We start from the raw sequence: 12,870 nt of genomic DNA on the forward strand, positions 1-12,870 counted from the left end.
TCACTTGTTGCTCCCCTGTCCCTGGGTTGGTCAGCACCATCTATTTACCCCCACCTGCCCCTCTCCTGTGTCCCCCCAGAACTATTGAAGAACTATTGGTCCCTTTGTTTTCTCCTCCAGACTATTCATCCAGTCTATCTTATCTATATAGATTTGTAGAGATAATAATATGCACCACAAATCAAGCCATAGCAAGATAGGCGATGAATTAGAACACAGCGATGACAACAACAACAAAAAAACCAATTACCCATAGAAGAATAAATTAATTGAAAGAAAAAAATTTAAAAAGAAAAACCTGTAAATAGATCAAGGTCTGAATTTTTTATCTCTCGGCATGTCCTTCAGTCAGGTCTGATGGGGTACCATGCTCTGACCCCAGAGTCTGTCCTTTGTACTCCCTCAGGGGCTCCCTGCTCTGCTCCCACGGTCGCTCTGCCGCATGCCTTTGGTTTGCCTCAGTGTCACAGGGTCGGTCTGGACCAGTCCTGACACTGAGTCTCCAGTGTTGTCCCTCTTAGGGCCCTGGGCCATCAAGGGACAGTGTGTCTCATAATGGGATCAGCCATATTGTCCACTCTGTCCATTGGCTGTTCAGAGTGGGGATATCATCCTCCAGGCCTGGTGAGCCAGGATGTGCTCCACTCTCTCTTCCTCCCCCTTCATTTGCTCCCATTTGCTCTGGTTTAAGGTTTAAAGATTATCTCAGGACAATAGTTTTCGGTAGTCATCCAGAAATCATGGCTCCAGAAATTCTGGATTCCATGGGAAATTGAAATTATGTTCTGAATCTCCCTTCTTTTCATCAGGATCCTTACATAGAATCTTTGATCCAAATGCTTAATAATGGTAGCTTGGTATAACATCTAGCTCTTCTGATCACTTGGTACAGGAAATAGCTGTTCATAAAGCCAATTAGTGAAATATTCCATTTCCTCCTCCTTTGCTTGACTTTCCTTCCTCTGTTGCTCCCGATGAGTAAAGACCATTAGCTGTGCTTTGAATGACTATGTGCAAGCTTTGAAGAACCCAGAAACTATGCATGAACTAGGAGATAGATCAGAAGATTGAGGCATGTTACTCGGCCAATTAAGTATACTATGGTGTCCAAAACAGAAACCATGACCCTAGACCTTCAAGTCAAGGAACCAAATCCCAAGAGGTGATTGGCTGCATACGAGCACACTCAGCAGCTACTCTTTTATGCTGTTGTTGTAATATGTCCACCACATAACTTTTGCCAATTTGACTTTTTGCAAATATACAATCTATTGACACCAATTACATTAATCGGATAGGCAACCCCAACTTTAATCAATGACATTTTTCTTACCCTGCCCACCCTACAGCCCTGGATCTTTTTTCATCACTGTAATAAAAAATTCAGTGCTCTATAACTAACAAAGCTTCCCGTTTCCTCTCTCTCCCGCTCAGGGTAAACTTGGTCTCTATGTATCTGTCTGTTCTTGTCTTTTTATATAAATAAGGTCATATAATACTTGCCTTATTGTGATTGGCTTATTTCTCTCAGTATAATGTCTTCAAGCTCAATCTCCACTGTAACATGTATGAGCACTTTCCCACCACTCATCTGTCAATTTGCCATGCACTGGTGACATGCACACTGCTGTGATATTATGCCACTAAAACAACACAACAACAACAACAACGCACTGCCAACGAGGCAATGCTGACTCAGGACCCCCTGTGGATTTCTGACACTGCAATTGTTTACGGGAGTAGAAAGCTCAGTCTTTCTCCTTTGGAGCTGCTGGTGGTTTTGAACTGCTGACCATGCAGATTGCAACCCAACATGTAACCACTAAGCTATGCCACAGGTATTCCAAATACAAGCAAGGTTTCAGGGGAGTAACTTTCCAAATAAGGGAGACTATGAAAAAGGACCTGGTGGTCTGCTTCTCAAAAAAAAAAAAAATGGGACAGTGAAAACCTTATGTATACTAGTGAAATATTGTCAGAGATATTGGCAGAAAAGGAGTCTCTCAGTTTGGGAGGTACTCAAAATATGGGTAGAGAAGAAGTACCCCCTTAAAACAGTCAACCTTATTGCTGTGGAAGAAGTAAAGCTTTAGGACTTTCATTTGCTGGTGTGGTGTGATTCAAAATGAGAGGTGAATAAAGCTGTAAACATCCATTAATAATCAGGGTGTATGAAGTATGAATCAAGGACATTCGGAAGTTGTAAATAATGAAATAGGGTGTTGAAGATGATACCCTAGGGGCTAGTGGGCAGAAGCAGGAGAAACATGAGTTTTACTACTCTCATATAGGGTCGCTATAAGGCAGAATTGACTCAATGGCATTGAGTTTGTTTTTTGGAATGAGCTGAAATGGCCTAACTAGTATTGGCCATTTTCAATAAAATAATCATATGGTCTATTATGCTGAGTGTGCTGGTTGGTGAAGGCTGACCTTCAAGCTGGCTGGGCACTATTCTCTGGTTTGGCAGCTATGATGAGATGTAATGCGATCCCTCATGATGAGATCTAATAAAACATAATCATCTCCATGATGGGATCTGCTATGAGTAGCCAATCAACTGAAAGGGTATTTCCTCAGAGATGTGGCCTGCATCCAATATACACATGGACATTCTGTTAAAGCTCTTTAGCTTTTTGCTTACTCTGGATCTTGCATCTGGCTCTCATCTTCTGACTTTTAGGTCTTGGGATTTGAGCCAGCAGCCTGCTGCCTGACTTGCCAATCTTGGGTTTGTCAGACCCTCCAGCTACATGAGTCAGGAAAGGTCTCCGACCTAATATTTAACACATGGACTTAGGACTTGCCAGCCAAAACAATCTTTTGAAATAGTTTCTGGAGATAAATATCTTTACATAAACATGAGGGAAGGTTAAAAAAAGTATTGCTTCTAGGGTTCTCGTTCATACATGCATGGATTTATTTCCAACAAAACCAGTTTAGCCCCATCTCTAGAGACAGGTTCTCTCAGAAATATATGTCTTTGCCTTGTTAGGGTGCCTTAAAAAAAATGGTCCAGTGAAAACAGTGGCTTTTGAAAATATAGATGATCTGCTGGGCCAGTTAAACTTAAAGTAGAGAGTTCGGCTCAGAGAGCACGGCAAGTGTTTTTCTTGTTTTTCTTTATTCCAAAAGGAGACTCTTGACAGATTTTTCTCAAAAGACCATGGGCGATCACAGACGATTATTAATAAGGAAGACATTTTAAGAAAATAAACTCATTGGTGAGAAAAAAACCAGGATATTTCCACCAAGGGATTTTTTTTCTAGTATAACAATGCACCTGCTCATTCTTTGTGGGTAGCAAGTGCTGTGCTATATAAAATTTCATTGGAAAACCTCACCCCACCCATCCTACCACCGAGGATCTTGTCCCTTGAGATGGCTTTTTATTTCCAAAACCCAAAGAACATTTCAAAGGAAGATGATATGAGTCCCTCAAGAATGCCACAGCTGCCGTGCTGACATGTAAATCCAAAAGGGCGGAACTTTTCAGGGAAGAGTTAAAGATGAAACTCCCACCTTCAAACGTATCTAGAATTAGAAGGAAGTTATGCCAAGAAACAACAGGTTCACATTTTGACATTTTTGTTTAATAAAGGTTTCTATTATTTTGTAGTAAGAGCCGTATATACTAAGACAATCATTTGAAATTAGACAGGAACTGTACCTACTAGTTTCAACTTACGTACAAATTCAATTTAAAGATGGATTTAGGAATAAACCTCATCTGTAATCTGGAGGCTGCCTGTGATCCTAAATCTTGAAATAAGGATCATCTGCTAGGTCCCAGTTCCAGGAGTGGAGGAGAGGGGACAGGTGATTCGGATACATTCCTTTACTCGCCGTTCAAGACAGTCAAGCAAAGCACATGTTGCAGTTTCTAGTTTGTAAGCAATGAAGCAAGGGTTTAATTGACTTGCCTCAAGTCCACAGCTAATAAGTGATGCGTCCAGTTTTTTAAACTGTGTGATTAGACCCCATGCCCAATACTCTTGCCATTTGACTCTAAGGACTTCATTTTTTCTTTATTCCTATGACCAATGAGAGAGATTAATGAAATGTTTTATTGGTTTTATATGTCTGGATGCTTAACAAGAAATATGGCAAGAGATAATAAGGTTTCCCCAACGCTAAAAGACACTGGGATGATGTTCCATAGGCAAGACTACCCTATCAATGTCTAATTAGTGTCAACATAATAATACTAACCATATCTCATTATTATTTTTTTCATATCTCATTATTAGAGAGGTGAGGAAGTTACTGATATTTGCCCAGGCTAAGCTTATTGAACATCTAGGTGTAACAAGCCAGATTTTAAAAGGCCAATATAGAAAGGTTATGGATGAAAGCCATTCACTTCCAAACACGTGCCCCAGGCCACAGATGGTAGTGCTTAGCATTGAGTCTCTATACTCTGAGACCCATAAATGATGGCTGCGTCCTGCTAGCTTGGTTGTAGATTTTCTAGATCACCTCATCTGCCCAGTCCTCAGACCCACCCACAAAACGCACCTCCCCCAAACATCAGTGTATCTGTGTTTGAACACCCAACGACAAGGTGAACTGTGGTCAAAGGAATGGCCCAGCTCTGAGCCCAGCCTGGAGGATGCTAGTGTGAAATACCTTCCAATAAAGAGTAGAGGACCACCCTGTTACAGGGAAGTTTCCTCGCTGCTCTCAGAAATACATGACAGAAGCATGTACATAAACAATCTACAGAGCACTTCAGCACAGGCTGAGGGCTGGCTTGGGCAGAAAACAGAGATGATCGGACTATTCCTATACAGATGGACAATCTCCTTTAGCAACAGACTTCTTCCTCCCTTGGTTAAAGAGCGGGAGTAAAGTAAATATCCAATAGTGGGCCAGGCGTCTTTGTGTAAATTTCTAAGTTTCCGTGTCATCAGGTTAAGTACCTAAGCTCAAAGATCACAAGGTCAGATGTCCCCTCTCACCCTTATAGATAGATACTGGTCTACGAGGAAAACCTATGTTTTTCCTGGGAAAACAAGGAGGGCTGGGGGAAAAGTGTCCTAGAAAAACCTGTCAGTTATGTGGAGTATAAATTTCCACCAATAAGGAGCTAATCAGATGGGTTGAGAGAGAAGACAGACTGACAGAAAGTGGGGCCTTCACACTCCTACTGTGGCCTGTAGCAAATGTGATAGTCCGGTGTCTTTTGCAAGTCTGCTCACTGTTCAGCTTAAAGGAACCTTGAACCCTGGAAGATTCTTGTCTCTGAGCAGTGCTGTCAGCCCGGCCTGCAGGATCACTAACTAGCCCAGCGAAGAAACTAATGGTGCCAACACTGTGCTTTCCCCCAGCTCATCCTGATCATTAACAAGGCACGAGGGAACTGCAAGGTAAGTGCACAGCGCTGCTGGGAACCAACAAACTGTGTATTCTTTGGAATGCTGTTTGCGTTGTCTCCAAGCACACTTTGAACAGGAATTAAGGCTCCTGCCTTCCATGGAGGTGGGTAAGAATCACGACTCTCACTATCAGACAAGAGACTAGCTTCTAGGAAGACGGTCTTTGAATACCAAGTAAAACCAAGAGCCAAGAGTTGTGACTCCTAGTCACTATGCCTGTGCTCTGTTTTTATAAGCAACATATTGTTAAAATTTATCACAGCAGCTAGTAGGTGTCAAGAGGATCTACAATAAACGGAAAACATTAGCCAGACTCTTAAGTCTAAACTTAAAATCCCATTGTTCTAATGAAACTCCTTCTCAGATGAGTTTGAAAGGGAAGTGGCCTAACAAAAATCTCTCGAATGAGACGCAACTGGCACTGTCTTTAACAGATAGCCTTCCTGCCACGGAAGAGCGAGACTCAATTAAGGGCGGGTGGAGGGTGCGGCAGTTGGGAAAGATAAGGCAGAAGGAAATTCTGACGCAGATGCTCCCAAGAGCCAGCCCTACTTTGTTTTTGTTTCCCTTTCCTTCCTTAATATGGAAACTTTTAGCAGCTGTGGACAACAACTGCAGTTTCTTATTTCAGTTTTGAGAGACATTCTAGAATTCTTGCTAGGGTCTAAGGGATCTGATTCCCAGCAAGTTCGATAATGACAATTACCCCAGGAGCATGCTTAAAATGCCATTGCCCAGCCCACTGCCTCAGCCCCTAGAGCACACATACCCTGCATTCTGATTCAATGGTTTGGGAAAGGTCTGAGTCTGTCTAGTGATTCTTCTACATGCAGGCCCATTTGGGAAACCCTTCGGAGTCACGCTATCAGGATTATGAAAAAGGCCGGCCAGCCTTGTGTTAGTACAACACTGTCCTATTGTTGGGCCTGAGATGCTGCTGGATTTCCGCTGATGTTCTTAAAAATTATTAGCTACAAAATGCTCCCAGATCTTTAAAGGAAAGGAACTAATCACATAACATAGTGTAATTAAAAACATATTTATGCCATAAGAGATGTTGCCATGTTAATCCACAAGCTTTGATTCAGTGAGTCTGCCTTATTTTTACTGATTTTCCTAACAGCTTTTGTTCCTTAAGCCAAGTAAGAATCTATGAAAGCCCAATTCTAAAGATGTCCATCCAACCCATGCCTAGAGAGACCAAGGTCGTTCAGAGCAAACTCTATGTCTTTTTCTTGTGGATACAGAACCTCTCTGAAGAGCAAAGTAGGCTTGTTGGCTCGTGAATGGGATGCTAGAATCCAAAAAAATCAAACCCACACCGCACTCATTGCTGTCAAGTGGATTCTGACTCCTAACAAGTCTACAGGTCAGAGAAGAACTACTCCACAGGATGCCCAAGGCTGGGATCTTTCTGGAAGGGGGCAGCCACATCTTTCTCCCGTGGGGCACCGGGTATATTTGACCTCCAGATTAGAAGTGAGGTGCTTAACCCCTGTGACACCATGGTTCCTGTGCTGGGATACTAGGAACTAAAGAGGGTTCTAGCTTTAACAAAGTTTCTTATTCTTTAAATGGGCCCTGGGGACCCGTAGTTGTTTTTTATTCTGTAGTTAAGGAGAAGGTTGGTGTTTGGAAATTTCCAAAGGCTCCACTGATGAAAAGACTTGGGGCTCTGCTCTCCTAACAATCCCGGCCTGAGAAGCTCTGGGGCACTTCTCTTCTGCCCTGCAGGGTCTGGCGTGGGAGTCGTCCCACAGCACACAACAAGCACAGTAGTCTTTAACTGCAGATTCGGCTGGAAAGGAAAAGGCAATGGCTGCCTTAACTCTCCATAAAAAAATTAAATTGACTTTGGAATTTTCTCATTACTATAAACCAAGCAGGAAACAAAGTTCGTTTAAGAAATGTTTTTACTTCGTGTCAAAAAGCACTGCTTGCTCAGAACGCGTTTCTGTGACTGGCCTGAGCGTTATTTTTAGCCTTCGAGCATTCTGTCCAGTTTGTCTCCTGCTCGCCAGACAGTGTCCCTGACCACGCGTCTAACAGAGTGGGGGGTGTCCGCATGTGGGCCTTCTCTGGCCTACTGGGGCTCAAGCCTAAATGCAAAATGGCGTGCGGGTTTTCCGATGATGAAGACTCTCTGAATGCTTATTCTTTGATCAGTTCTGTAACGAGCTGTGAGAGAAAGAGTTGGGGGAGGGGAACACACACCCATGATGTTTTCCAGAACCACTTACTCAAATAGACAACACAGGATATCGAGTGACTCAATCAAATACGGATTCTGATACAAACATAACCAACTGAAACGTTGGTTACACTTGGCACTGTCAAAGCTCCACTAAACTAAATGGTTATATGATTGATCAGGACCCTTAGTACACAAAAGACCCAACCAAATATCATGAAACTTCAAATAATCTAGCCATGGAGCAGATTATTTTGAGTTTTAGGCTTAGAGGACCATCTATATAAATCCACAGCACATATGCCCCATGGAGAGCTCTTCAAGGGCCGCCTTGCGTGGGCATTCAGAGTAAGACCTGGCTAGCCTTCATGGTGCTAGCAGGCAACCTGGTGAAATGCTATTCACTTGATTCTACTGTCTCCGAACCAAACCCTTTCAAGAGTTCTCGATCACAAATCTCTGACTAATACAACATGCCCTGTGGGTCTTAAACGGTTGCTTATTCTAATACAGAGATGAGTTAAGTCCCAGACCTGAAGGGTGAGGGCCACGGTCTTTAGGGTCTCACCAGTCCCTATCCAACCAGTAAGCCTGGTTGTACATTTTCCTCCCACTTCATCTTGGACCTTCTGAGGCGATCCTCATCACAGCAGCTGGTAGTGGTAGCCGGGCACCAACTAGTTCTTCTGGCCTCAGGGTTTTGGAGGCTACTTGATGTTTGTATGGTCCGTTAATCCAGAAGACTAATTGCTTCCATATACCTTCCTTCTTTCCTAACAAGATAAAACTAAAACAAGAAACCAAAAACCTCCACTGCCATCAAGTGGATTTTCCTGATAGGGACCCTAGAGAGCTACCCTTGTGGGTTTCCGTAAATCTTTACGGGAGCAGAAAATGGCCTACCTCTGGCATGGCTAAGAAGAAATTGTCCTGAGTAATTATAGCCAGAGCATTTGTCACCTGCTAACTTTCTTAATAAACCCCATAACTGTATTGTTTGTGAGTCCTGTGTGGCTACTGCAATGAATTACTCACCCAGCTGAGAAGCAGAGAGCGCCTGTGAGTTGGAGGGTGCAGAAAGGTCTGGCCTCCCCCTCCATCTGCGGTACCAGCTGGTGTTGTTGGCGGTGATTTTCTTTCCCCTTGTGTAGCTGGAGGAGGTCAAGTGTGGCACCCGGGCGATTCCTTTTTATAACCACAAGGAGTGAACTTTATAAAATTTCTTAAAAATCAACCAGAATGTCTTGGGAGCCAGGGTCGAATGCAGAGTATGACAAATGGCCCCAACTCTACTACAAATGATACAAGTTCACCGGGTGGTGGGGGAGGAAATGTTCCTCAGCACCACATGGCTTCCAGACTACAGTTTCGTGCTTACATGCAGTTGTCACAGAACTGACTGGCCAGGTTTTCTTAGGATGTTGGTGTTTGGAGAAAATGTTACTGCACCTTCTCCTTTGAGTCAAAAGGAGATGAAAGTGTTTTCTGTACCGAGGTACACAGTCCAGGTAAACAGCACGCACAGTACACAGAGGAGATGACAAGGGACACAAATAAATAATTTAAAGATAGAGGTAAGTTAAGCTGGGATGCCAAGTGAAGGAGTTTAGACTGTTCTTTGGGAACACATTCTAAGTGGCACCAGACTCAAGCCATGGTACTTTCAATTGCCTCAAATGCCCGTGAAAGCTGTAGGATGAATAAAGAAAATGCGTTTGAATTATAGCATTGGTGAAGAAATTGACTATACCATGGACTGATAGAAGCCCGTCTGGGAAAAAGTACTATCAGAAGGTTACTTAGCAGTGAGAAGCCCGTCTGGGAATAAGTACTATCAGAAGGCTACTTAGCAGTGAGAATGGGGAGACTTTGTTTCACAGCCTTTGTAAATGATATCAGGAGGAGCTAGGTCTTGACAGCGGGCCAGTGGAAAGGGAAAAGGCCCTCCAGAGAGAGAATGACACAGTGGCCTCAACAATGGCTCAAACATAGAACTGATTTTGAGGATGGCACAGGACCATCCGTGTCCCATTCTGTTGCACATAGGTTCTCTGAGTTGGAATTGACTCAATGGGACTTAACAACTACAAGGACACACAGAGCAAATGTTATCTTTGGAGTATAAACTATTTGAGATAAAGGCCTGGGTCTTGTTTATCTCTTAAACCTCAGCAATGAGTCCAGTGGTTGGCATATTTAGGGACTCATAATATTTTGCTGAATAAATTTCAAGGAAGAAATATTTATTGAGTTAGGTAGGATTGGGCTGTCTGGGTTTGGTACCAGTTCCAACACTTAACTTTGCCACTTTGGGTACCATTGTACCTGGTTTTGTTTTCATTTTGAAATGTGGGTATTAATGCTTAGCTCATAAAGTAATAGAGATAATTAAATGAGTTGTTGTTTATAAAGGACTTTTCACAATTCCTGGCACATACCAAACACTTGAAAATTAGAGCGAGAAAAAAGAATAAAGGGTAATGTGATCAGATTTGTTTTTTTGGAAGATAAAAGACATTTTTGTGGTGGATGAAAAATTCTATCAAGAACACTGTATCATTATAAAGGCACAATGAAGGTTACTGTGTTTTCTTGTGTAGCTTAGGGCACTTTCTGACAATGACATCAGAGCAGTATAGTTAACAGGATTGACTCCGTTAAACTCACAACCAGAATTTTCCATGGAGACGGGATTAAAATCCAGATTTTCTGACTCACAGCCCAATGTCTTTACCATTAGAAAGTACTTTCCCTACCAAAGTTGATCCGTTGTTACCAATATTGGAATACATATTTGGCCTTATCTTCCACAGAGGAGCCATGATGGCACAGTGGTTACATGTTAACCTGAGATACACAAGATCAGCAGTTCAAAATCACCAGCAGCAACCCAGGAGAAAGCTGGGGGCTTTCTACTCCCACAAAGAGTTACAGCCTCATGGAAGCTCACAGAGACAGGTCTAACCCATCGAGCGTGTCACTGCACTCGTTGACTCCTTAGCAGTGAGTTTGGGATTTTGTTGGGGTGTTTTTTTTGGGGGGGGGGCAGTGGAGGGGGATAATCTTCAGCAAATGGAAGGCTTTCAAGATAAAAAATAAACAAACACTCATGGCCTCGTGTCTCATACAAGCTTAGAGGACAGAGTAGAACTGCCCCTATGGGCTTCCAAAACTGTAAACCTTTACAGTAGAAAGCCTCATCTTTCTCCAGAGAAGCAGTTGGTGGTTTCAAACTTCTGACCTGGTGGTGAGCAGCCCAACTTGTAACCTTCAACACCATCAGAGCTCCAGAAAGGTGTATCTTTGGCAGCACATATACTAAAATTGGGATGATAACGGCGCTCCAGAAGGCTCTCATTATGTTTAATGAAATGGTTCTCTTCCTTGAAAATACCTGGTATTTACCAAGTATTGGAAAACGGTAGTTGCTCCAGAACTGGAATGAAAATCTACATATATATTTTCACTTAAATGATACTGTGATTTGATAAATGGTAATAGGATGACAGTTTCACATTAATATTAAGCTCTGTGTAGAGTTTGTAACTCATCATTAAATGGCTCTTGGTTGTTCTTGTTTGACAAAAGCAAGGGAGAAAGAAGCGATCTTTACAGTGTTTACCGTGTTATCTTAAGGTTGGCTGTTCTTGAATTATGAGCAGCACCAAGTGCAGTACTGTGCATGCCTGGCTGACCAACTCACATCAACCACGGTGTAGTCTAAGAAACATAAAACACCTGTTATTTAAGTATTTAAGAAGGAAACGGTGCAGTTACATTGAACACAGTAACATCTCAGTGGTTAAGAGCGCATCCTCCATATCGCCCGAGTTTGGATCACGGCAGTCTGTCTGTACTGCTTACCAGGCATTTGGACTTGCACCTTATCTATCTCCTGTGCCTCGGCGTATTCATCCCTAAAGTGGGGGTATTGATAGCACTTCTCTCACATGTAAGGTGCTTAGTATCGTGTCTGGCACACAGAAGACAATTGATCAGTTATTCGTTATCGTCGTATTAAAGAACCACTTTCTGGGTGCCAAGATTTCGACAGTGAATAAACCCAAGGGTGCACTCTCTGCAAGAAGCTCACTCCAACCAGAAAAGGGAACTCAGGGGCACATGTGAAGGACTGGGGACTCAAAGAGTCTGGGCTCCAATGATGGACTAAACAACAAGTGCTTCACCCATTCAGTGTTAGTTCCCCCCAAGGGTCTTCCTCACCATCTGGGTCATCAATTCAAACCCGGTTTGAAATGCATCATAAATTCCCTACCTCACACCTCCCCCGCAGCAAGGATTCTGTGGGTGGAAAGCAGCAAGGAGCAGGATAAAATGCACAGAAGGCAATTCTTTGGGAGACAGAGGGCCCTGCAGAAATAAGGGTTGCAAAAACTTACTTTGTTCAGGTAAAAAATGTGATTGTTCCCATGACACGTCCAAGAAGAAACAGACTTATGATTTTTCAAAAGGCAGAAAGGAGACTCACCTCGATGTACTTTTCTCAGTAGAAATATGAATTTGGGAATCATTTCCCCAACTGGTTGTAAGAAAGCCATTGCAAGTAATACGGGTGCAATTCAATGTTCATACCCGTTGAACTAACACCCCACACGAAGGGGATAACGTCACTGTCATGTGCCGTGAGATGTAGCTTTCAGCGACGGAGAGGCTCAGCATGAAAGGAATAAACAAATGTAGAAGTTTATTTAGGGGGTGCTGATGGGCAGATATGTGCCTGGGTGGGCGGGGGCTGCAAACAGTTAAACAGAGCTCAGCTGCTCACAGAAAAGTTGTCAGCTGGAGTGTATCCAGACAGAGGTGCCTCGGAAGAAAAACCTTTGAAAACTTCAACCCCTGGCCAGCCTGTGAACGCAGCTCTTCTCTGGCGCGTACAGGGTTGCCAGGATCGGCATGACCCTGACAGCAATGGGATTTTTATTGGAAGCTGTCCACGGGGCAAAGCATGAAACGATGAGATTGGAAATAAAGAAGGGAAGCGCAGGTATCTGAAAGAAAAAAATACAAAGTTCGAGTACAACAGAATTCGGTCTCTGAACGCAAAATAATTAGCGATGACAAACCCACCACTAATGAAGAGTAGGTGACAGGAGTTAGAGAGGATCTGCATGGATGCATTATTATAGATACACGCCTCCAAATCGCCTTCTAAGTCTGGGCAAGTGGGGGAGTAAAGCACAATGCAGAGAAGGAAATCACCATCCACAGCGATGCTGTAACTGAAGCTTGTCCAAGGCCAAGGTGCTTTCTCGGGTTTTTTCCTTAGGCCCTCTGTCTTAC

General features: G+C 43.1%; 1 protein-coding gene across 1 annotated transcript in view; it reads right to left on the reverse strand.

The window, feature by feature from the left end:
• The window catches only part of JAM3 (junctional adhesion molecule 3), a 47,755-nt gene extending 35,607 nt beyond the window's left edge, over window positions 1-12,148 (reverse strand). Inside the window, exon 1 of the mRNA XM_045295449.1 lies at window positions 12,059-12,148. Coding sequence (XP_045151384.1) covers window positions 12,059-12,128 — 70 coding nt within the window. The 5' untranslated portion in view covers window positions 12,129-12,148. The remainder of the gene's footprint in view (window positions 1-12,058) is intronic.
• Between the last annotated feature and the right edge of the window lie 722 nt (window positions 12,149-12,870).

This window comes from Echinops telfairi, unplaced genomic scaffold, assembly GCF_000313985.2.
Source record: "Echinops telfairi isolate 266 unplaced genomic scaffold, ASM31398v2 ScPeMD7_5592;HRSCAF=6446, whole genome shotgun sequence".
NCBI lineage: Eukaryota > Metazoa > Chordata > Mammalia > Afrosoricida > Tenrecidae > Echinops > Echinops telfairi.